The 25,151-nt window shown below is 38.1% G+C and overlaps 1 protein-coding gene and 2 long non-coding RNA genes across 3 annotated transcripts; all 3 read right to left on the reverse strand.

Moving 5' to 3' along the window:
* Positions 1-2,103: 2,103 nt before the first annotated feature.
* Positions 2,104-7,133, reverse strand: LOC122053897 (protein NETWORKED 4B-like). The gene is made up of 3 exons (XM_042615815.1): positions 6,946-7,133; positions 4,523-4,662; positions 2,104-3,900 (listed from the first exon to the last, which is right to left on the reverse strand). Exons 2-3 carry the CDS (start codon positions 4,614-4,616, stop codon positions 2,309-2,311), a joined length of 1,686 nt encoding a protein of 561 aa, XP_042471749.1. The 5' UTR covers positions 4,617-4,662; positions 6,946-7,133; the 3' UTR covers positions 2,104-2,308.
* An 8,947-nt stretch (positions 7,134-16,080) lies between these two features.
* LOC122053898 lies at positions 16,081-16,708 on the reverse strand. The gene is made up of 3 exons (XR_006132433.1): positions 16,580-16,708; positions 16,369-16,451; positions 16,081-16,129 (listed from the first exon to the last, which is right to left on the reverse strand). It is a non-coding gene; the product is annotated as an uncharacterized LOC122053898 (long non-coding RNA).
* A 7,091-nt stretch (positions 16,709-23,799) lies between these two features.
* On the reverse strand, positions 23,800-24,385 carry LOC122053899. Its single transcript, XR_006132434.1, has 3 exons — positions 24,299-24,385; positions 24,088-24,170; positions 23,800-23,848 (listed from the first exon to the last, which is right to left on the reverse strand). It is a non-coding gene; the product is annotated as an uncharacterized LOC122053899 (long non-coding RNA).
* Between the last annotated feature and the right edge of the window lie 766 nt (positions 24,386-25,151).

Consider the following 25,151-nt stretch of genomic DNA (forward strand, 5'->3'; position numbering starts at 1 on the left):
GGAGGGTTCAAGCGGTCATTTAGGTCCAGGTGACCGTACAGGTCCAGGCGATTGGAGAATATGGGTGACTGGAGCAGCTTCCAAGCGACTTTGAGATAACGTTATTAGCAATCCTAGCAAGGTAGTCAAAATAAAGCTAGGTGACCGGAGGGTGTACGGGCAACTGGAGCTTCGTTAATGTTATCTTATGGATAGAAGTTGTAGCCACGTCAATACCTACATAGGTGTTCAGGAAGGTTCCAAGTGACTGAGGGAGTCCTATATAAGCTGTTTCGAGACAGAGTTTGGATGCTATCTACAAACAATTCATTCTTTGTTCTCGTGCTCTGAGTGCTTTTTTGTCTTCTATGCTCGACACGTTGCAACTCGTGCTTCATTTCTGTTCAGCAACACCTAGAGTAACATTTACATTTGTTTTAGTGTTGCCTTATTTCTTTTATTGCGCTTAAACTTTTTAGATTCATTTTCTGTAAGGTTTCTCCATATAGCAGAAATTGGAAATAAGAATCATATTTTATAATTGCTGCATGTATATACTTCTAGTTTGATTGATTAACTTGCATGCTTAAACTATGCGTTAAATCTATTAATGCTATTATTGTCTTTGTCTTACTTGATTGAATTAGCCTAAGTTTAATTTATTTCCATTGTACTTATTTTGATTAATTCAACTACTTTTAATTGCTATTTGCTCATTTTTAAATTTACAATGCTATTATATAAATCACCCCCCTCCCTTTGTGTCTCATGTGCACACCAGAGGGGTATATATAGAGTCAAAAGTCGTTCTTTTTTATATAAAATAATGCTTTATCAAATTATTTATCCAAGAATATTTTGTAAAAAATAAAAAGGATGACTCTTTTTATTGGAGTCCTCAAAAGAACATCATTTTTCATTTTTTATCAAAAGGACATTGTATACCGCCTCTCTCTCTATATTTTTTTTGAAATTATCCTAACTACTACACAGTTATAATAGTTACAATCTCTTAGCTTCTACACAATTATAGTAGCTATAATTCCATATTTGCCACAATTAAACAATTGTCGCAGTTATGGAAGGAAAATGCTCTATCATGCATCGCAATTGGGAATTGAATCATAGGTGTTATAGTTGCTGCTACAATACAGTGTTATTACTGTTGATCAAAATAGAAGTGTTACTATAACATAATATTGAAATACTATATATATATATATATATATATATATATATATATATATATATATATATATATTTTAGGTACAATAATACAATTTATTAATATTGATTAGAGTTGAAGTGTCCGTGTTATAGTAGCTATGAACCCATAATTGTTATGACAACGCCAAAAATAAGGGTAGTTTTGAAAATAAAAATATACTGATGCAAAATGGGACGTCCTTTTGATAATAAATAAAAAAGGAGTACCCTTTTGACAATTCCAATAAAAAGGGGTGCCCTTTTAATTTTTGTGCAACAGTTACAATGTAACCTATTAAAATGTGTTAAAAAGTAAATCTTTTATTTTTTACTTCAATTTGCCAAATACTTTTATATACATTTTTTTTTCAATAGTTTTATAATGATGTTTAATCATATTAAAATAATTTTAATCAAGTTTAAATATTTTTAATCTAACTAATAAAGAATTTTTTATATAAATATACTTTAAGTATAGTGTTTTTACCAAATTAAATCAGTTTATTTTATAACTCAGTATAGAAGCTACTCTGTATTCGATACAATACTAATACTCTAAGTATAACAACACTGAAATAAGACTATTTTTAGAAAAGTGATAATTAAGGATGTTCTTTTAAATTTTACCACATATATACACAGAAACAATTAATAGCTGCTTAAAGTACATTAAATTGGAAGAATTTTGATTTAAGTCACATAACAATACTGTTAAAGGTTTAAGCTCTCCGGCACGGTTCAAGATTTTAAACCTAGCTATTCATCATCATCTTCAACATCTCGGTTTGATTTGTGATTAGCCCAACACAATACATTAAGATTATTTAGACGAGAATACGCTAAAAGGTATAAAACATTTCAACTCTTCTTGCTTGAGAAGGGCAACCATGTACAATCTAATCACACAAAACCTGATTCTCTAAGTATAAGTATCATGTTACATCTTCAATGATATATCTCTATGTAAATGCAGATACAGTTTAATTCTCCAATTTGACCGACAAATTGGAACAGAAACTGATATTAAGAAGACAAGAAACTTGCACTGACAACTTCTATACCAAACTCTGAAATACCAAGGTTTGCATTCCTCTTACCAACAAAAAGAAGAAAAAAATTGATCTTAACCAAGATGATCACCTAGCAACAAATGCCTGAGTTGATGATACCTGTCGCAGTAATGCTCTAGTGAGATGCAAAGCTGCCTTATTGCCTCCCTTTTTCGCTCCTCACCATCTAAAATTGTCAGCTTCTGCGTCGCTACCTCTTCCTCAAGCTCTTTTACTCTTGATTGCAAATCTGAAATAGTTTGATTGCTTGTTTGGATCTCCATGAACAGCTTTGCACGTTCCAAGTGCAACTGATGCAGTTGCTGCTTCATCTGCAGTAGCTGGTCATTGAGAAGGGAATGTATCTTGGAAGCGAGCTCTTGTTTCTCGGTTGTCAGAATGGCGACTTTCAGGTTTAGAGCATCTAGATTTCCATTTAATGTAGCAATTAACTTTTGTTTCTCATTGCATTCACAAATTTTGTCAGCTACAAGCTGCCTCATTTCGTTATATAACGCGGCAAGCCTAGCTCCAAGGAGTGAATTGGATGCTGACTTCTCCTGCAAAGTTCTGTCAACAGAATCAGTGTTTGAGTCTTTCAGCTCATGAATCATATGCTCCAGCTCAGAAATGCAGAGTTTGAGTAACAATTTTTCGTGTGACGCCTTTTCTACTTCTGTTTTTAATCCTTTGTTAACACCTTCCAAGTCTGCAATTGAAGCTTCAAGGCTGGACTTCTCATGGATAAACTTTACTTCAGCAAAATTTAGTTTACTTTTGAGTTCTTCAACAAAGGATTCATGATACAATAGCTCAGAGTTGAGTTGCCTAGCAGCAGACTTTGTTGCACCCTTTAGAATCACAGTTTCATGCGAAAGGCCAAAGATTTCTTCTTGCAGCTCCATAATATTTTCCTCCAAGTTGAAAACCTTCTCCTTTTCCAAATTTAATTCTGTGATCTTAATGTCTAAAGAAGCATTAGCGATCCCAAGCTTATTTTTGAGATTCCAGATATCAGTTTCTGCAGAGTGAAGTTTCTCATCTGCAGCAGATAGATCTTTCTCCAAGGATGCAATTTTAAGGCTGGAGTCATGATGCTGGCTGTTGTGTTCTTGGATTTTACGCTTCTCCCTTGCCTTCTGAAGCTTATATTTTAGATCGTGAATCCTCCGTTGCCGGCTAAAGGAAAAGTCATCTTCACTTTCTTCATTGATCTCTTCAAGCTCTGGCTCAGAATCAGATTCTGTGTATGTAAAGGAACCATAACTGTTCTTCCTAGAAAGACCATGACTGCATCTAGATGGAAGGAAGAAATCAAACCCAGCAGCCCTTGGAATGAGCTGGGGCTGTAGCACCTTTCGCTCGGGAGAAAGCTTTAACTGAGGAGTTAGCTCTGAAATGTGCATAGATGAAGGAGAAGATGGATCTGTAAGACAATCAGATCCATTCCATGAACGTTGAGATTTTAGATCTGATTCAATGCTCTTGCGGAGCTCACTGGTTACTTGGCTATAACGCTCAGCCAGAGCACGATACATGCGGTGGAACTCCTCGACATTGGATATCAGCTGGGGGCGCTTCTCGTAGTACATTTCAGCTTTCTTTGCAAATGAATCACCATCCTCTTCAGTCAATTTCAGCATCTTCTTGACACACCGGTCCATCTCTGCAGAGGTCGAGAAAAGTTAAACATGTAAGAAAATTTTATCAATCAGAGAATCTTGAACTGATCACATAAATGCTAGGCATTAGTTTTCACTAGCATCTATGCATGTGCAAGGAGGAATTGATAAACAGAAACTGCTTTGCGGAAAATTTTGGAGCATCCAAAGAAATGAAACAACTTCTAGTTGACTTTTAGGAATTGATAAACAGAAACTATTTTGTGGAAAATTTTGGAGCATCCAAAGAAATGCAAATAACTTCTAGCTTGCTTTTAGGAATTGATGAACAAAAACTACTTTGTGGAAGATTTTGGAGCATCTAAAGAAATGTAAACAACTTCTAGTTTGCTTTTAGAAACTACCTTGTGGAAGATTTTGGAGCATCCAAAGAAATGTAAACAATTTCTAGTTGCTTTTAGGAATTGATAAACAGAAACTACTGTGGAAGATTTTGGAGCATCCAAAGAAATGTAAACAGCTTCTAGTTTGCTTTTACGAATTGATAAACCGAAACAACTTTGTGGAAGATTTTGGAGCATCCAAAGAATGTGAACAGCTTCTAGTTTGCTTTCTTCCTTTCTTTTTCTAAGAGAAGTGGATTAGAGTTATGTTTTGTGTTCTTACTTTCAAGATTTTGCGCAAGCCATTTGGAGTTTTTTGGGCTAATATATCTGTCCCACCACAATGGTTGAGAATTTCGGGATAGCATCCGCTTCATCTTTTATCAACCGGTCATTGCACTTATTCAAATCATTTCAACAATCCTGTCATTAAGCACAAATAGACTAAGAGACTATAATGCATTTATGCATCATAACAAGCACAAAATACAAAATCTAGCATGTTGTGATTCTTCTTTCAAACAAATCAAGGGTGCCGGTTGATAGATGATTGGTCTACATGGTAGTGAAATTTATCAACCTTTGAATTGTTGCTACATTCAAATGTAAAGTGGTTTATGATCCAAGAGATCTAAAGGGATACTGAATTGACCGGAAAATACATTCTCATGATAGAAAGTTTAGAAACAGTTAACCAAGAGTCTGTAAATTCTGTAAAAGGACTAGGAAACCACTTGTGGCAATGAAAATAAGAACCATGCTAGTTCAAACCGATAAAAGATTACTTGAATTTAACACAAAATTTTATGTTTTTCACTATATGTAAAATCTTGCACAGCTCCTTACAGAAACAAGGTCTAAGCACGGGAGGTTTCAAAATAGCCAACCATACAATTAAACTTAGTCAATCAACAGTTATAAATTATATTCTAGATCATCAGAGCATGAAGCAAAATTATATATGTAGAAACAAACTCCACGGGATAGGTTACAGTAGTTCCACGAGAAAGCATTAATCTGCAGAATATTTAAAAAAAAAATAATTCCACGAAAAGTATGATACTTGCAAATTGAATAGTTGGCGAGGAAAAATTTGCTAATCTTTGAAAAAAAAAAAAGTAATTAAGTACGAACAACTGGGATTGAATAGAGCATTCAACTGAGGGTGATAAAGAAAGTATGTTTACAGCCATTAACATGAAGAAATAAGAAGGATGCCAAATACTGACACAAAAGGAAAAAAATGAAGAAAGGTAAACAAAGGAACCATGATGAATTGTTAAGTGCTAAGACACATGAGCAAATTGCATACTTCGACTCAAAAGAAACCAGATCTTGTGACTGCGCTTGCTATTGATTTTAGGGCAATGTGAGAATATCTAACGAGATTCTTCTCTAGGAAGGAAAGGATCCTACTATCCTCCTCTTCTTTCTGTGTACATTTCTCAATCAAAGAACAGGATGATTGGAAGTGACAACTTATGACAGTCAATATCTGTCAGCAACTAAGAAAGAAAAACATGTAAAATTTAAAATCATCTTGTAACCGAAAATCAAATAACACAACTAAAACCAAAAGGATTAGCTTAAAAACTAAAATCATGAAGAGTACACATGGTAATACAAATACAGATGTGGCTGATATTCTTTACAAAAGCAAGAAAATCCAACTCGATGCATGGCGGTGAAAGACAGTTAAGAAATGAAAACGTTTAGACATAAGTGAACAAAGTCAAATTTCGATACCATTTCAGTCCAATGGAAGGAATCATGAGAAGAAGAGTTAGTTACAAATAAACTGAAAAATCTATAAATTAATTGCAAGGAGATACAAAAGACCACTGATGGTAAGAAAAAGGAATAGTTGGTAAGCACAGAACATCTCTAATATGGATTTCAGTATTCGAAACAGGAGTGTAGAGGCAGAGGTAACTAGAAAGCACCAAGATAGGATCAGAAGTAGCAGCTTGTGGATTTCAGTACATCGAAAAACATAAACAGGATACTTATCCAAATGCATAGATAATATCTGGATATGAAGAAGTGAGCAAGACAACAGTCACAACATGGGGGTGCAAGGGCATAAAATTCTCTAGCTACTTGGAACCTGATAAAGTTAATATGATTCATGTCTGCTGGCCAGGTCTCCTATTGTACACAAGCTATTGCAACTTAGTGTTTTGTTGTTTTCATCATTATGATAGTTTGCACAATCTTCAAACCCCTTTTCGTGTCTAAACTTTAATAGAAGACTGAAGAAATTCGAAATAGCAAATCTACCAACAACCAATCAAGACTCTTATTGGCAATCATCCCTTGTCCTCTATGGTAGAACATCGCTCTTCGATGAATGCAATTGGCTATACTTTTCCACCATCAACGTCCATTATCAAACACAAACCCCACCTTTGGTCCCAAATGTTTGGAAAGACAAATCCAATTTTACTAAATGCCCCCAGAATTCCTCAAATCGCTTTCTTTAATGCAAAGATAACCCTTTTATTCCAATTAGAAGCGTTACGACCCAAAATATTTCAAACAAACAAGTATAATCCAGAGAATTCCAAGATTCGCGGATCACCTAATCGATCTTCCGAAAAGGAGATTCTTAAGGTATTGTTATTACAACCCCCAAAATCACTTGGAAAGAGAACGACAAAAGAATGCTTATGGAAGGCGAAGAACGAATAAATGGGAGAGGGTTACCTCAGATCGGTGCTTCCGCGAACGAAACGGCTCTTGATCTCGTCTCCGACGAGCCTACCACACGCAGGCCGATCAGTAACGGAGCGGAGAAAGGGATTCAGACGCAGGAGCGGGGCCTCGCAGCCCCATTCTCTCTTATCGGAACGCATGCGAAGGTGGGTGGCGTTCATCCAAAGAACATGAGTCGACGCATCATCACTTGAGTTGACTAAATTGCCCTTTTGAAATAGCCAAAGAAATTTCACTTACGCCCTCAATATTTATGAAAACTCGCGTTGGTGTCATTCATAACTGGAATGTTTCATGTTACACCCTGAAAGTTTCAAATCGTTCCGTCAATTTATAGATTCCATAAGAAAATTTAAAGCCAAAGTGAGATATTTAGTTTAAATATTATAATGTCAAATGCTTCCCATTTAAAATTTTTATTTAATTTAACAATAAAAAATCACATTTAAAAATTATTTTTTAAAAAAGGATTAATTGAATTTAGCAACTTTGGGTGGGAGGAATTTAGATTTTATTCCAAGGAAAGAATTATGATCTTTGATCTTTTGTGATAATTTACGATCTGAATAACAATTTGACTATGTCCGTGAGAAAAATATCAAATTTTTTTTTGTGATAATCCAAATATCTAACTTTTATGATTCAACTAATCTTAAAGTCGATCGATTTGATCCATAAAAATTTTCCATTAGTCTCCAAGGATAAATCATGAAAGTACTGTAACAAGTCGTCGATAGTCGATCCCAGAGGCAGAGTCATATTGATGATTGGTGGGGCAACTGCCCCACCTCAATATTTTGTAAATGTCCATAGATATTAGAAAATTACAATCTTGCCCCAGTAATAAATAAAAGTAGAGCTCACAAGTTGCAACCCTCGTCCTGAATTTCCCTCCTCGCTGCCCTCTCCTTGTGCGGCTGCGCGTTGCCTGCGCTCCCTAAGATGACCCCCTAATCCCTATCCATCTTCATCGACGACGACTCTGAGATTTTCTCCGCTCCAGTTCTCTAGTCTCTAGTTTTAAGATTTTCGGCTAAAAATATTTCTTCTCATTTTGATGTTTGTTTTTCGCTTATCATCAGTTCAGAATATCTTACTTGGTCCTTTTACATGCCCCAAAATTGTTGTAACTATGCCATAGGTGTTGATACTGAGATTTTATTTTACAGTGCTAATTCTATTCTTTCACTTGCCAATTTTTTCCTAACACTTGATGTTTAACGTAATCCTTATATCTTGTTTTGTTCCCATTTGCATGGCGAAGCCTTGATTTTTTTTAAGGAATCCTAGGTGGTTAAACCGTTAAAGATCTTTGAGTCACTGTCTTTTCTGATACTGCACAAATTTATCAAAATTTTCTTTGCTCATTAGTGTAACTTCTGTTTATATTTGTATCAGATCATTGATAATCAAAAGCTCACCAACTTCATAATCAACAATGATATTCATTGCCCCATCTGTTATAAGGGGCCTAGCTCTGCCCCTGGCCGATCCCCATAATTTTTGTCGTCCTTGTAAGACCAGCTACTGTTGAATCAGTACTTCACTCATAAAGACAAACTTATGAGTTCTTTTACCTATGGATACTTCTACCTACGATCATCCAACTTAAAATTTTCCACTATGTTTATCGTCAATACATGTCCCAGCAGATGATCGAACCACGACACTCCTATATCTTAATTGTAGCCTTTCTTCGGAACAAAAGATGATATCATTCACTCCAAATGATCAAATATCATTCGCTATACAGTAAGATACAAACAAGTAAATCACGAGGAGCATTTTATCTTATCATGACGATCTTTTGTATGATGAGATCAAGCATTGAACGAGATATTTTGTATCCGTTAAAATTGACTTAAAATCTATTAGAGTAAATATCTCTGTAATTGCGTCAATTTATGTCTAGCCTTTGAAGTATAAGGAGAGGGTTTGAAAAAAAAATTGGAAAGTTTAGGGCGTAGGCTGACATTTTATGCACGTGCGGTTGTAATCGTGAGGGGTATTTCTGGATATAAGTTGGTCGTCGTCGTCCCCTGTGGCGCGAGACGGGAGGATTTAATTTGGGGCGGGAGTATGACGTCATCGGCCACCACGACGAGTAAATTTTAGGCCTTTAATGGGCACCTTGATCCGCATTTAGCCGTAACCGAATAAATCCTTATTTTTTCATCTTTTTCTCCTTTTCTATTTTTTAAAAAATAAAAAGTTTAAATATGCCCTTTCGATTTTTTTTTTTTTTTAAATCTTCTTAATACATAAAGGTCAATATTTTTTGTTTAGTCACTTGAAATAATTTTGATTGAAACTATTACATTTTAATTAAAATTATTAAATAATAAAAACATATGTTAATATAAGATATTTATATAATAATGAAAATAAAGACTGTTCTTTTTAATTTCTATCATAGGACATATATAAAATAGCGTTTTTTTTAAATATTGGAAAATTGACTTAGTGACTAATAAATTAAGTATGGATAAGATAATTATTCCATAAGTACATCATTATAAATTAATTTTTTGAATAAATGAAAAATTAATATCTAATTAAGAGTTAATTTAATATGATAAAGTTTGACTAAGTTAGATTCATGGATGAGGATATGTGAATGTTAACTTGAAGATGTAAAACTATTGAGGGGTGTGAAATTATAATTAATTGTATTAATTGATTAAAAGATTAATCATAATTATGATATTAATTAATTGATTAATTAATATTTATAATAAATTAAGTAAATAATTAATCAAATTAATTATTTGAATTAATCAAATTAATAAGGTTTAAGTGAAAAGACACATTCCATGTCTTTTCACCTCATCCCCGTAAAAGAAATACCATTCCTTCCACTCAAATCATTCATTTTTCACTCAATTCTTAAGTTGCGCATTCTCTTCTTTAGTTCTCCTCTCTTTAGAGTTTCAAAGCTTCGAAAGTTCGACATGGATCGAAATTTAGAGCGTTCATATTTCGAGACGCAAGTCGTTATATCTTAGGAAATGATTGTCGATAAATCGGAAGCACCTGGGCGGAGCAATATCATCTTAAAAAAAGAAAGTCTAACATTCACCTCAACCTTAATACTCTTATCCTTATGGATAAGTTTACCCAAAGGGGGTGTGTCGATATCCGAAGGAATAACTCAACGACTGATAAGATTAGGTCGATAATGACGATACCAAGAAGGGTATGTCTCTTACTTGAAGGAGTACCTCAATAATCGAAAGAGGATGTGAAGAGTATAAATGGGACAGGGTTCACATCTCCATACCGAGCTCTACCTATTCGAGTCATCGACTCATCGTCGAGATGACTAACCGGGCCCAATTGTTGGAATGACGCCAAGTAGATCCATTTCCATTTAAAAACTTCCAACAATCTTAAAACTATATTGATAGTTATAGCGACCATGGGTACCACTCCTATTGGAAAGAAATCAAAGAAACTCTCCATAATCATCTTCAAAAGATAACAGTAAAAGACACTGTATTACTTGAAAAAAATATACCTATTAAGGTTACTATCAAAAGATGTTCTAGCGCATCTAAAAGTGAACCTTAAGTTATGAGAGAGTTATTTACAAGGAAGAATAAAAGTTTCCTATACAATAACCATGCCCTAAAGGGATAGAAGACAAAATTATACCTTGAGTATAATGTAACAATGATGGTCAAGGATTTGTGGGAGCCATTTGACTAAAATCATAAAGTTGAGGATAGTGAGTTTAAATTATCCAAAAGAGGGCTAATAAAAGTCTTCAAATATGAATCTAACACAATGAGATCTAAGTAGAGGCTGAAATAAATGAGTTAGAAGGATTGTATTACATGTGCTGTAATTGACTAAGAAATTGAGTTAAGTATCTCTCAAAGAATAAATGTAATCATGATCAACACTCTAATTAGATGACTATAGCTATGACTCAACAAGATTAGAAGACCAAGGGATATATACTTCTCGAGTTGAGTGTATCTCGAAGAGTAATATAATCCTAGTCAGCACTCAGATCAAATGACAATTTTGGCTCAATGAGATTGGAAGACCAAGGGATGTATACTTCTTGAGTTGAGTGTCTCTCAAAGAGTAATACAATCTTAGTCAGCACTCTAATTAAACGACCACAGTTTTGGCTCAATGAGATTGGAAGACCAAGGGATGTATATTTCTTGAATCGAGTATCTCTTGAAGAGTAATACAATCATGGTCAACACTCCAATTAGGCGATCATAACTTTGGCTCAACAAGATTGGAAGAGCAAGGGATGCATACTTCTTGAGTCAAATGTCTCTCGAAGGGTAATACAATCATGGTCAGCACTCTAATCAGATGACCACGACTATGACTTGATAAAATTAGAAGACCATAGGATGTATACTCCTTGAGTCGAGTGTTTCTCAAAGAGTAAATATAATCCTGGTCAGCACTCTGATCATGCGACCACAGTTTGGCTCTTTAAGATTGGAAGACCAAGGGATATCTCTTAAAGAGTAAATGTAATCCTAGTCAATACTCCAATTAGATGATCTAGCTCTAGCTCAGTAAATTGGAAGATTAAGTGATGCATACTTTCTAGATTGTTTTGAGAACAAGTGCAATCTTGGTTAACATCCTGATTATACAACCACAATTTTAATTTGGTGAAATTAGAAGATTGGAGTTATGGAGACTTGCTTTTAAGCAAGATTGAGACCCTTGAAGTGTTTTTAAAATACTGTAAATATGGTTGAAAAAATCAACTAAGCAAGATTATCTATGGTGATTGAGGGAGAGAATGTAAGATATTGCTCAAGGAATTTTTCTCGAGCAAGAGCAACATTCAATAATCAACTATATTACATTCACCTCAATTCAACAATGATGGTTAAACATTGAAAAGATAATAAAAGCTATGTTGATAAACTTTGGGTGTATCTTGGAAACTGTGGAGGAAGTTGTCCTCTCGGCAAACCACAAGCCCCAATGAGATTAAAAAAAAAATCTCTATAAGGCATTTAAAGGTCATGAACCTTCCAATAAAGCCTATAAATGTGGCGTTGAACTAATAAATGTGGGGTATTTGGGAAAGATACAAATATCCAAATTAAAGGTCCAAAGAATTAATTGCATACAATGCATCGATATGTGCCAATATATATGATACATTATGGTATCTAAGAAATTATGAGGACACTAGTGTAAAATGATAAGTCTTGAAATACCATTAAAGTAGTAGATCTCTAGTGGTGAAATTTTCATTAAATATGGAGAATTATGTGGAGCTGCTAATTTAAAAAGGCCAACCGAGAGATCAACTATACTGTATGTATAGGAGAATGAGTCTAAAATTCAATATTTAAATTAGTGGTAACTCTACCATGTTGACTGAAGATCCCAAGATCATGGTTTAAAACGGACTACTAAGCTATAATATTTGAGACACCTAGGAGTAATTACTCCAACTCATTCCTAGAAACAAAATGTGCAACCTGCAAAATGAATAAAGGATGAACAAAAGTTCTTAATAATTCCTATATTATACCACAAAGGTATAATAGGATATTACAGGATACTCTTAATAGGAGAACACCTATATAAGTGTGAAGGCGAGCTGCTTCAATGACACACTTATGAATCCCAAACTTTTCCATGGCCAAAACAGATACGATAGAGAACTAGTAAAAGCCTAGGAGGTATTGTGTGGATATGATTGTCTTGATTTACACCAACGGTTGAACAATTCAAGATATAGTTCATTAGGCAACCAAGTAAATCTGATTGTATTCTACTATGAAAGATTCAAAGACACAAGCTACCTCTCTTAATGCAATAGTTTTTTTTGATGAAACACTTGTTTATAATTTGAAACTTATCTATAATTTTCATTCATATGGGGGATTATTGGAAAATTGGTTTTGGTGATCAATAAATTAAATAAGGATAAGACTAGATCGTAAACTAATTTTTCGAGTAAATGAGAAATTAATGTCTAATAAAAGGTTAGTCAGATAGGATCAGATGAAAGTTTGACACACACATGAATTGAATTCATGGATGAGAATATATGAAAGCTAACTTGAGTATGCGAAACTATTGAGAGGTGTAAAATTATAATTAATTTCATTGATTAATAAAAGATTAATCATGATTGTGATATCAATTAATTGATTAATTAATATTTATAATAGATTAGGTAAATAATTAAGCAAATTAATCATTTAAATTAATGCAAATTGATAAGGTTTAAGTGAAAAGACATACCCCATGTCTTTTCACCTCTTGGAAGAAACCTTTCGCCTCTTGGGAATACTTCTTCATCCCTATAAAAGAAATATCATTTGTTCTACTCAAATCACTCATTTTCACCCAATTCTCAAGTTGTGAAATCTCCTCTTAAGTTCTCTTTTCTCTCTGCTCTCTTAAGAGTTTCAAGACTTCAAAAGTTCGATAGGGATCCAAATTAGAGTGCTCCTATTTCAAGACACAAGTTGTTATATTTTGGGAGACGATTGATGATAAACCATAATCACCTGGGCGGGGTAATATCTTCTTAAGAAAAGAAGACTTAGCCTTCATCTCAATCTTAATACTCTTATCCTTAGAGATAAATTTACCTAAAGAAGTTGTGTCAATATCCGAAGGAAAAACTTGATAACCGACAAGATTAGGTTAGTAATGACGATATCAAGATTGATATATCTCTTACCCAGAAAGGTATCTCGATAACTGAAAGGGGATATCAAGAGTATTGTTAGATATATATGAATGGAGAAGAGGTGGAAGAAGAAAGAAACTCTCCATTATGAATGAGACTTTAGTCTCACATTGGAAGTTTCAAGGCATATTAGTTGGTTTATATTTATTCACATGTATTGATGATGTGAATAAATGCATGGGGAGAGACTCTCTCACGCATGGGTGCACAGGGGGTATAAATCTAGGGTCCAGATTGCACTGAACCACGTTGACTTGTGTGCGAGCATGACTTGTGCGCACTAAATGCTGGACCGGTCGGGGCAAAGTTTGCCCAAGTTGAACAACCAAAATTTAAATGGCCAAGTGAAACATTGGTGTTTTACAGCTCGGCAAGTAATGATCATCAATTGATCATTGACATTGTCCATTGGTCTGGCTCCTATATAAGGAGGCTATGATCATTAGCAAAATAGGTTACATACACAGAAAAGAATCAGCATCTCTCCACCTCCGTTCCCCTCCTTCTCTGTCGTGCAACCCTTGCTCAGCGAAGTGCCCGTGATAGCAGTCAGGTACCACTCAATTAGCCGTGACCATTAGTGCTTGGTGGGAATCATGGTTAACCATTGTATCCTGGGAAACAAACGACCCGAGTAAATCTCAAAGCATAGTCGGAGGTGGGGCGAATCTATTTCAAGGAAACTGTGATCATCGTAGGCCTTGGTCCATTCAGCCTACCTGCCCGGCTGGCCTCATGCTCACTTGACCGCTCGCTCTGCAGCTCTGCTGCTTTGCTCGACCGACCACTTGCTTGCTTCTCTCGTCTTGCCGCACGCTCACCCCGCCACTCAATTTTTTTGCTTGGTTGGCCGCTCGCTAGCTCGGTCTCTTCACCTGTCACGCCCCCAGAGGAGTCCCTGTCCGAGAAAATTTCGGCAGCATCTCCCCTGTACGGTGGACAATCTGAAACTTTTCTACATCTCACAAATACCTCAGCCACAGGCGGCTGGAATAATAATAACAAAATAAAACATCACCACGCAGTTTATATATATATATACTCAGCCTCTGGCTGTCACAACCACGCAGTTAATAAAATAAACAACATAATAATACTCTGACTCGAAATCCACCCTACTCCACTACACTCGTAAAACTCAAATCCGACGAACTCACCTCTTCTGCCGTCCAGGCAGGCATGTAGTAGAATAAAAACCAAATCCAAACCCATCGATGTAATAAAATCTATACCATGTCCATAAGTAAATAATCCAGAACATAACAAGTCCAAATAGTCTAGAACAGAAAAGGGAATCAAACGAAAAACCAATCACATCCTCGAGGTCTGCAGGGACCAGCACTACGTGCAGTGGGGACTAGCGACTAGAACTCCCTCCGGACAGCATCAACCTGAAAATAACAACAATGGAGGCGGGGTGAGTCCAACACTCAGCAGGTACAGTTGATATGCAAAGTAAAGAAATAACACCTAGCACTAATCATGCGTACAGTCTCCTGATAAAGATAAAGGTAACTACAAACCGAAGAAGACAGGAGAGAATCTGTACTAACCAGGACCCGGTAAAAGGACAAACAGTCCGAAAGGTATAGAAGACCTGTATGCATGTCAATCAAGGTATCCAAGCAATGTGCAGCATATAAGTGCAACAAACACAAACACAAACAATAAATGCATCATGCATATGATGCCAATGTCATGGTCACCCCTAACGCCAGTCAGCCAACTCACAACAAAAGTGGGACCGAGTGGGTAGGGCTGTGACGACCGTGCACTCTGCATCACTACCCCTGATGAGTGACCGAGTGGACGGGATGCTGTCAGAGTACATACGTACTCCTACCCCAAATCATAAATGGGGGAGCGCAATGCTCTCATCTCCTGGTACGCTATGACAGGGAAGAATCTCTAACGTTCTACACGCTGCGTCACACTACCAATGAGCGGATCAACGGAGCACCGGAAGAGGCAAACTGACGTGCTACCACGCTGTGTCCCGCTACCCATGAGCGTCACAACGGAGCACCGAACAGTGATGAAACTGGCAAAGTGCTCGACAATAAAGGAGCAATCAATCACTCAGCATGCAATCATGCGAATGGTGCATGTCACTAAACATGGTAATATACTAAACCAATCTCTGGACATATCATAATGTGCACCAAAGCGAATGAATCATATCAAGGTATCTGATCATATAAGGTAACAAACCTAGGTCCTGACATGGTAAAATATGGTTATATCACTACCCATGAGCATGTGGAATCAGGTACATATCCATACAAGATGTAAACAACAATCAATCAAACAGGTAACATGTATTGGGCAGTGATTAACCGAAACAAATATGAAACACAGTTAATGCAACATATTATTTTCATTACTAAGCATATCAAAGACAATAAGTCAAAAGTACCCGCCTCCAATCGAAAATGTCCAAATTTGACTCCGAGATACTCGTCTCGCGTCAAAGTCCTGTGTCAAACAATAAATATTTTTATTTAGCTACACTTCTTATAAGAACAGCTAAATAAAACCCCTAGGACTAATTTAGGGTAAAACCCTAATCACATATCCTCAATTTACCTTCTTAAATCTAATAGTTAATTAGGGTTAGTGACTAAACCCCAATCCACCCATTAGATTAAATCCGAACCTAATTCCCTTAACACATAAACAGTTAACTACAAAACGTATCAAATTCCTACCCTTACCTCAATTTACAGCCGTGATTGATCCTCAATCAAGAAGTGTGTTTACTACTGGAACAAGGTGAGTGGCTGGAAATCCACTTGCACTAAACAATCAAGAAAGAAACTCACCGATCAACAAAACAATCCAATCCATAATACCAACCAGTTAGACATCTTAACCATAATTTTTCCTACATCCAGATTGCTATTGAAGTTAACCAAAAATCCTTACCTAACCTCCTCTTGTCCGGTGATGGCAGCACAACAAGGAATCAAATGCAGAGTGGGCCGGCAGTGATGAACTAGGGCACAGTGTTGGCGCAAGGGAGATCGGAGAGGGGCGGCAAAACACTCCCCTGTGACCTGTGAAGAAAGAGTTCATTGTTCCTTCATCATCTCAATACCAACATCCATAGTTAGCCAAATTATCCCTGAAATGCACTATTATCCGAATTTCGATTTACCTCAACCGTGACCTAAATGCACCTCAAGGAAGGGATAACCAAGAACAGAGAAGAATATCCAAGCTCTGATCTGGAAACACAATCAGAACTGATCTGAGATTCTCCTCTCGGTCCAAAACAGTAAGAAGATCACAAGGAAATCAATTACACGATTCCTAATTCCACAGCAAGTTAGATCGCCTACCTTAAGGATCACTGCTAGGGAAAAAGGTGGCGTCGCTGTGACACACAGAGGGTGCTAGGGCACCTGGTGCGCCGGCTGCCGGCACTAGGAAATAGCAAGGACAGCAACAAAAAATGATCGCCGGAGAGATCAAACCGTAGTCGTCGGCTTCAAGCTAGGGCACGGCGTCGGCAGGGCTCGGCTAGGGCACGGCGTGGCCGGCGCTAGGGCTGTGGGCACTAGGATCGGGGATCCACGTCGGCTGGCAGCAGTGGAGATGGGCAGTGAAGAGAGGCGCTCCACGCCGTGAGAGGGAGAGGGAAAAAAAAAACTCGGGAGAGGAGGGAACCGTCGGGTCGGCGCCGGTTAGGGCAAGGAGAGGGTGCGGCTCGGCGTCGGGGAGAAGAAATGAACGGCGTCGGGAGAGGAATAAAAGAGAAAAGAAAAACAAATAAAAAGGAAAAGAAAATAAATAACTTTTCCTCGCCTAAATGGGGTAGCCCAAACAGGCTTTCCCGGGCCCCGTTCTTGTCCCCGTTAACTCGTCCATACGAGCTCCGAAAAATTCCCGAAAAATGTCCTAAAATTCCAGAAAATTCCCTTATTAATATTCGCCTATTTTCTGGTATTTTACATTCTCCCCCACTAATAAAAATTTGGTCCCCAAATTTCGTTATCTACCATCAGCAAGTACTAACAACAGATATAGAGTATAAATGCTGAACGGTAAATAAATCACATACCTCAATTGAAAAGATGGGAATATCGAGCTCGGATCGTATCCTCGAGCTCCCAAATAGCCTCCTCGTCAGAATGATGCTGTCATCCGACTTAACCAGCCAAATAGTCTTGTTCCGCATCTGACGCTCTTTCCGGTCAAAAATCCAAACCGGAACCTTCTCATAGGTGACGTCAAACTAAAGGGAACTGAGATTATCTATCAACACATGTATCGGATTGGGTATGTATCTCCTCAGTATAGATACGTGGAATACGACGCGAACGCCTGCCAAGGACGGCGATAATGCCAACCAGTAAGCTACTGCTCCAATCCTTTCCGAGATCTGGAAAGGTCCAATGTATCACGGAGCTGGCTTACCTCTGAGATCAAATCTCTTCACCGTGGGTAAAACTCGCAGAAATACATGGTCGCAAATGAAGAACTCTAAGAGTCTCCGACTCCAGTCAGCATAACTCTTCTGGCAGTCTTGTGCCCCTGACATCCTCCGTCCGATAGTAAAGACCACTCTGCCTCGTTGAGCTCTATGAGGTCCCAACAACTGGCCTCTCGGATTCTCGTCCTGATCGACGACTGAGCAACTATGGTAACAAGAATACCCTACTTTGTCTGTCCCTGTTTCTCAATGTCTAACTTAGAGAAATCATGAATCAAATCTGTGACCACAACTCGGTGGCAAGCTAAAGTCCCTCTGGACCTCTAGCTAAGTGCATCGGTAACCACATTAGCTTTTCCCAGGTGATAGCTAATGATACAATCATAATACTTCAGGAACTCCATCTATCTCCTCGGTCGAAGATTATGTTCCTTCTGAGTGAACAGATATTTGAGTCTCCGATAGTCAGTGAGAATCTCAATGTAATATCATACAGGTACTGCCGCCAAATCTTCAGGGCAAAAATAACAGCGGCCAACTCCAGATCGTGAACTGAGTATTTTCTTCTCAGGCTCCCTCAACTATCGAGAAGCATATAAGAATACTCTACCGTGCTGCACCAGAACAACACTCATACCCTGTAGAGACGCGTCGGTGTAAAGGACAAATTCGTCCTCTTCCGAAGGTAAAAACCAAAAATCAAAGCCGACACTAGTCTCCGCTTCAGCTACTAGAAGCTGGTCTTGCAATCCTCAGTCCAAGTAAACTTCACGCCTTTCATGGTCACGCGTGAAAGTAGCATAGCTATGCGGAGAAACCCTTGACGAAAGGTCTGTAATATCCTGCGAGTCACAAAAGACTGCGGATCTCCTACACTGATTTCGGCTGCTCCCAACCGTAACAACCTCTATCTCCTGTGGAACCACGGTACACTCCTACTGGTGACCGTGTGTCCCAAACATCATAACAAAAGACAATCCAAATCAGCACTACTGACAATCACATATAGATGTTCTCATCGAAACATCTCTAGATCTATGCAAGGGTGATGTGCGTGACTCACCGCGGATCCGAATTAGATCACAACATCGTCCACAAAGACAATGGAAACCTATCCAAACATCCTCGACAAACCAGGATCATCAGGCACTAATTACATCTAAGGCACTGTAAACCTATATGGCAAAACCCAAGACACAAAATGTCCGTATCACAGATATTCCTATCCATAAGATCTCTGATAATAAGTCGAAAATCTGATCATCCATAACATAAATCACCAAAGAATAAATCCTCCAGTGTGAGAGCAACGCTCCATCACAGGAAACATCACATATGTGGGGGCAACGCTCTACCACAAGAAATCCTCAATATGTGGGAGCAACGCTCCACCACAAATAATCTGAAATAGGTATCTGCAATAAATATAGGAGCTATGCTCCGCTACCAGAAATCCGTAATATGTGGGAGCAACGCCCCACCACAAAACAATATATAAGTGCCCCAAGGCACCTAACTATCCAGCTAAAGACTGTACAAGATCTCTCTACCACAAATCACTGTGGTTATCCTAGGCTATAACAACCTAGTAAACTAATCAAATCCATCATCAACTCTATCAGCATCCTAGTGGGTCATCCACTGATAGGAGAATTAGTTGATGGGTAAGTCCAACAATGACATAATGCAGACACTCCACATCCTGCATTCAGCATAAGTAAAATCATCATACTGCTACCAATGTATAACCTAGCACACATGCTCACACAACATATGTATGATCAATAAAATCCTCCAATTCTTATACACCAAACACACTCACAACTCAGGTATATTCAGTATGATACATCCAACAATACATACCGAACACGTGTGCAAAATCAACATAGGTAAAATCAACAATACACCTCAAACAGCACTCACATAACATATCATATAACCGACATATGCTTCCAATAAAACCTACTAAACCCAGGTGCACTCACATATCAAACATAATCAAAAAGATACCTCATATACCACACCAAACACATATGTACATATCACAACTCAGATTAAATCGACAAAATGCCTCCATCCAAAACACCACCGATGTACTTATACTACATCTCGGATTTAATCAACAAGACATCTTCAATAATACCTCCCGATACATACACCGAACTACATAGCTATGATCCATAAGAAACCTACAAACCATATCAGAACATGGATACATATACTATTTGCAAATCGACAGTCTTCCACAAGACTCTTACAACACATAACAATCAAAATTACATGCAACATAGACATGTAAAATGAGCATACCAGCTCAATCAAAGAGACCAACCTTATGCTACCAACACTCATGGATTACGGGTACATCTAAACAAGATTCATGCATATGTATCAAGCATGAATACATCACTCAAAAGTAACCCAAAATAAAGTAGCCTAATCATCTAGTAACAACCCTGCTCTAGGTTCAAAGGAACTGGTATCGGACAAGAAAAATATACACACCGTGGTATAACATTGTCAGTCAATGTCATACATTACCAAGACTATATCTAATGGGGAAAATTTTATCATCATAAATCCAAATGTACTCTCCCAGTATACACTAGTAACTATTGTATCCTATAAGTGTTAAGCAATTAGCTCTACACTTCCTTACATCAGCGGGGTCACATATCCCAAAGCACCCTCTAAGTTATCCCACCAGATATATACAGTCCATGGTCAAAGTCTTCATGGAATAGGATACATCGATCCGCTATAAACTATCCAAGCCGACAATGATATACGGCTGAATCCGTCCTTTCCACGTCAGTACAAAGCATGTACTCAAATGTGCTCTAGATACATAACTAAGCACAAACAACCTAAAAGTTCAAACCTCTAAAAATAGAGTATGACAATCCTCTACTGATCAACCAACAAAACTAAATCATTCATCTACTAACTAATCAAGAATACCTTAATCCTCCACAAGCAACTAAGGTATATCAAACCACGATCAAATGGTATACTACATTATCAAATAACTAAATCAGTTCATGGGTCAATTCAACACTAATACATCATCTCAAACTAGAGAATGTCAATCCACATAATATCATATGAATAAATGTGTACGACCCAAAAGAAAAAAAAACTAGAATTCAATATCATCGAGACACCTTCATTTTTTTTTTTATCCTCAAAAATATCAGCCCACTAATATCAGATGAATAAGTCTCTACTCTCCATGAGGGTAAGTTAGCATTCAAAACATCAAATCATTATTTATCCACATAGTTCAATATCAGGTGAAACAAATATCAATTTTATCATCCTGTTAACTAACCACAATTAATCAGATTTTTAAAATCTCATAGGCACTCTAAACCATAAACTCTCTAGCACCGGATTTATAATCTTATCCACTAATAGATCATCAAAACAAATATCTAATAATGGATCATCAAACAACCACATAACATTTACTATCATAAATCATTAGAAATCAACACATCACAATATCTGATCCTCCAATATCCCTCAACCTCAAATCATTCTCAACAATGATCAAACATGGTAACCCCCAATGACCAATTTCCATCGTACCTGATACCCTAATATCCAAAAGATATGAGTATAAAACTCTCCTGGCTAGGTCAACAGAAATATGTAGGTATCATCCACTACCCAGCTAACAATAGCAGAGGCTGGTATGTGCCTCCATCTCCTAATAGTAGTAACAGAAGCTAAGACTACTGATGGTATGATATGAAAAATCACCAGAGACTATAATCCTTGATCTCTATGAGGGTCGACCAAGATCAGTGGCTAACCCACCACATGTAATATGGCTACAACAACCAGACAGGTAATAAAGATAAAGTGCTAATAGATGTCCTAACTATCATAAAATAAACATCATACCTATTTGCCGTCAGGAGATGTTCCGTCGCTGTCCTGTCCCCAACCTTTGACCTCAAACTCCGAACGAGAAACATCGCCGGAAATCCAAATAAATCCGAAACGGAAATCCGAAACATAACCATATCGAAAATCCGAAAATGCCCAGTTTGACTCGCAAACCTGGCTAACCCAAATATCCAGAATACTAACAACAAGTATCCGATAAATCTCCAAAACACCAAAAGCAGGTATCCATAACCTGGCTCTGATACCACTAAATTGTCACGCCCCCAGAGGAGTCCCTGTCCGAGAAAATTTCGGCAGCATCTCCCCTGTACGGTGGACAATCTGAAACTTTTCTACATCTCACAAATACCTCAGCCACAGGCGGCTGGAATAATAATAACAAAATAAAACATCACCACGCAGTTTATATATATATATACTCAGCCTCTGGCTGTCACAACCACGCAGTTAATAAAATAAACAACATAATAATACTCTGACTCGAAATCCACCCTACTCCACTACACTCGTAAAACTCAAATCCGACGAACTCACCTCTTCTGCCGTCCAGGCAGGCATGTAGTAGAATAAAAACCAAATCCAAACCCATCGATGTAATAAAATCTATACCATGTCCATAAGTAAATAATCCAGAACATAACAAGTCCAAATAGTCTAGAACAGAAAAGGGAATCAAACGAAAAACCAATCACATCCTCGAGGTCTGCAGGGACCAGCACTACGTGCAGTGGGGACTAGCGACTGGAACTCCCTCCGGACAGCATCAACCTGAAAATAACAACAATGGAGGCGGGGTGAGTCCAACACTCAGCAGGTACAGTTGATATGCAAAGTAAAGAAATAACACCTAGCACTAATCATGCGTACAGTCTCCTGATAAAGATAAAGGTAACTACAAACCGAAGAAGACAGGAGAGAATCTGTACTAACCAGGACCCGGTAAAAGGACAAACAGTCCGAAAGGTATAGAAGACCTGTATGCATGTCAATCAAGGTATCCAAGCAATGTGCAGCATATAAGTGCAACAAACACAAACACAAACAATAAATGCATCATGCATATGATGCCAATGTCATGGTCACCCCTGACGCCAGTCAGCAACAACTGGGACCGAGTGGGTAGGGCTGTGACAACCGTGCACTCTGCATCACTACTCCTGATGAGTGACCGAGTGGACGGGATGCTGTCGGAGTACATACGTACTCCTACCCCAAATCATAAAATGGGGGAGCGCAATGCTCTCAACTCCCGGTACACTATGACGGGGAGGAATCTCTAACGTGCTACACGCTGCGTCACACTACCCATGAGCGGATCAACGGAGCACCGGAAGAGTCAAACTGACGTGCTACCACGCTGTGTCCCGCTACCCATGAGCGTCACAACGGAGCACCGAACAGTAATGAAACTGGCAAAGTGCTCGACAATAAAGGAGCAATCAATCACTCAGCATGCAATCATGCGAATGGTGCATGTCACTAAACATGGTAATATACTAAACCAATCTCTGGATATATCATAATGTGCACCAAACCGAATGAATCATATCAAGGTATCTGATCCTATAAGGTATCAAACCTAGGTCCTGACATGATAAAAATATGGTTATATCACTACCCATGAGCATGTGGAATCAGGTACATATCCATACAAGATGTAAACAACAATCAATCAAACAGGTAACATGTATTGGGCAGTGATTAACCGAAACAAATATGAAACACAGTTAATGCAACATATTATTTTCATTACTAAGCATATCAAAGACAATAAGTCAAAAGTACCCGCCTCCAATCGAAAATGTCCAAATTTGACTCCGAGATACTCGTCTCGCGTCAAAGTCCTGTGTCAAACAATAAATATTTTTATTTAGCTACACTTCTCATAAGAACAGCTAAATAAAACCCCTAGGACTAATTTAGGGTAAAACCCTAATCACATATCCTCAATTTACCTTCTTAAATCTAATAGTTAATTAGGGTTAGTGACTAAACCCCAATCCACCCATTAGATTAAATCCGAACCTAATTCCCTTAACACATAAACAGTTAACTACAAAACGTATCAAATTCCTACCCTTACCTCAATTTACAGCCGTGATTGATCCTCAATCAAGAAGTGTGTTTACTACTGGAACAAGGTGAGTGGCTGGAAATCCACTTGCACTAAACAATCAAGAAAGAAACTCACCGATCAACAAAACAATCCAATCCATAATACCAACCAGTTAGACATCTTAACCATAATTTTTCCGACATCCAGATTGCTATTGAAGTTAACCAAAAATCCTTACCTAACCTCCTCTTGTCCGGTGATGGCAGCACAACAAGGAATCAAATGCAGAGTGGGCCGGCAGTGATGAACTAGGGCACAGTGTTGGCACAAGGGAGATCGGAGAGGGGCGGCAAAACACTCCCCTGTGACCTGTGAAGAAAGAGTTCATTGTTCCTTCATCATCTCAATACCAACATCCATAATTAGCCAAATTATCCCTGAAATGCACTATTATCCGAATTTCGATTTACCTCAACCGTGACCTAAATGCACCTCAAGGAAGGGATGACCAAAAACAGAGAATAATATCCAAGCTCTGATCTGGAAACACAATCAGAACTGATCTGAGATTCTCCTCTCAGTCCAGAACAGTAAGAAGATCACAAGGAAATCAATTACACGATTCCTAATTCCACAGCAAGTTAGATCGCCTACCTTAAGGATCACTGCTAGGACAAAAGGTGGCGTCGCTGTGATACACAGAGGGTGCTAGGGCACCTGGTGCGCCGGCTGCCGGCGCTAGGAAATAGCAAGGACAGCAACCAAAAATGATCGCCGGAGAGATCAACCCGTAGTCGTCGGCTTCAAGCTAGGGCACGGCGTCGGCAGGCTCGGCTAGGGCACGGCGTGACCGGCGCTAGGGCTGTGGGCACTAGGATCGGTGATCCACGTCGGCTGGCGGCAGTGGAGATGGCCAGTGAAGAGAGCCGCTCCACACCGTGAGAGGGAGAGGGAAAAAACTCGGGAGAGGAGGGAACCGTCGGGCCGGCGCCGGTTAGGGCAAGGAGAGGGTGCGGCTCGGCGTCGGGGGAGAAGAAATGAACGGCGTCGGGGAGAGGAATAAAAGAGAAAAGAAAAACAAATAAAAAGGA

The sequence above is a fragment of the Zingiber officinale genome, chromosome 3A (genome assembly GCF_018446385.1).
Source record: "Zingiber officinale cultivar Zhangliang chromosome 3A, Zo_v1.1, whole genome shotgun sequence".
NCBI lineage: Eukaryota > Viridiplantae > Streptophyta > Magnoliopsida > Zingiberales > Zingiberaceae > Zingiber > Zingiber officinale.

What these genes read in the sequence shown, in the direction of transcription:
- LOC122053897 (XM_042615815.1), bottom strand. Translation starts at nt 4,616, where the DNA reads ATGAAGCGGATGCTATCCCGAAATTCTCAACCATTGTGGTGGGACAGA. An exon ending in GCTTGCGCAAAATCTTGAAA is followed by an intron (nt 3,901 to 4,522) that starts GTAAGAACACAA and finishes CGACCTCTGCAG; the next exon opens with AGATGGACCGGTGTGTCAAG.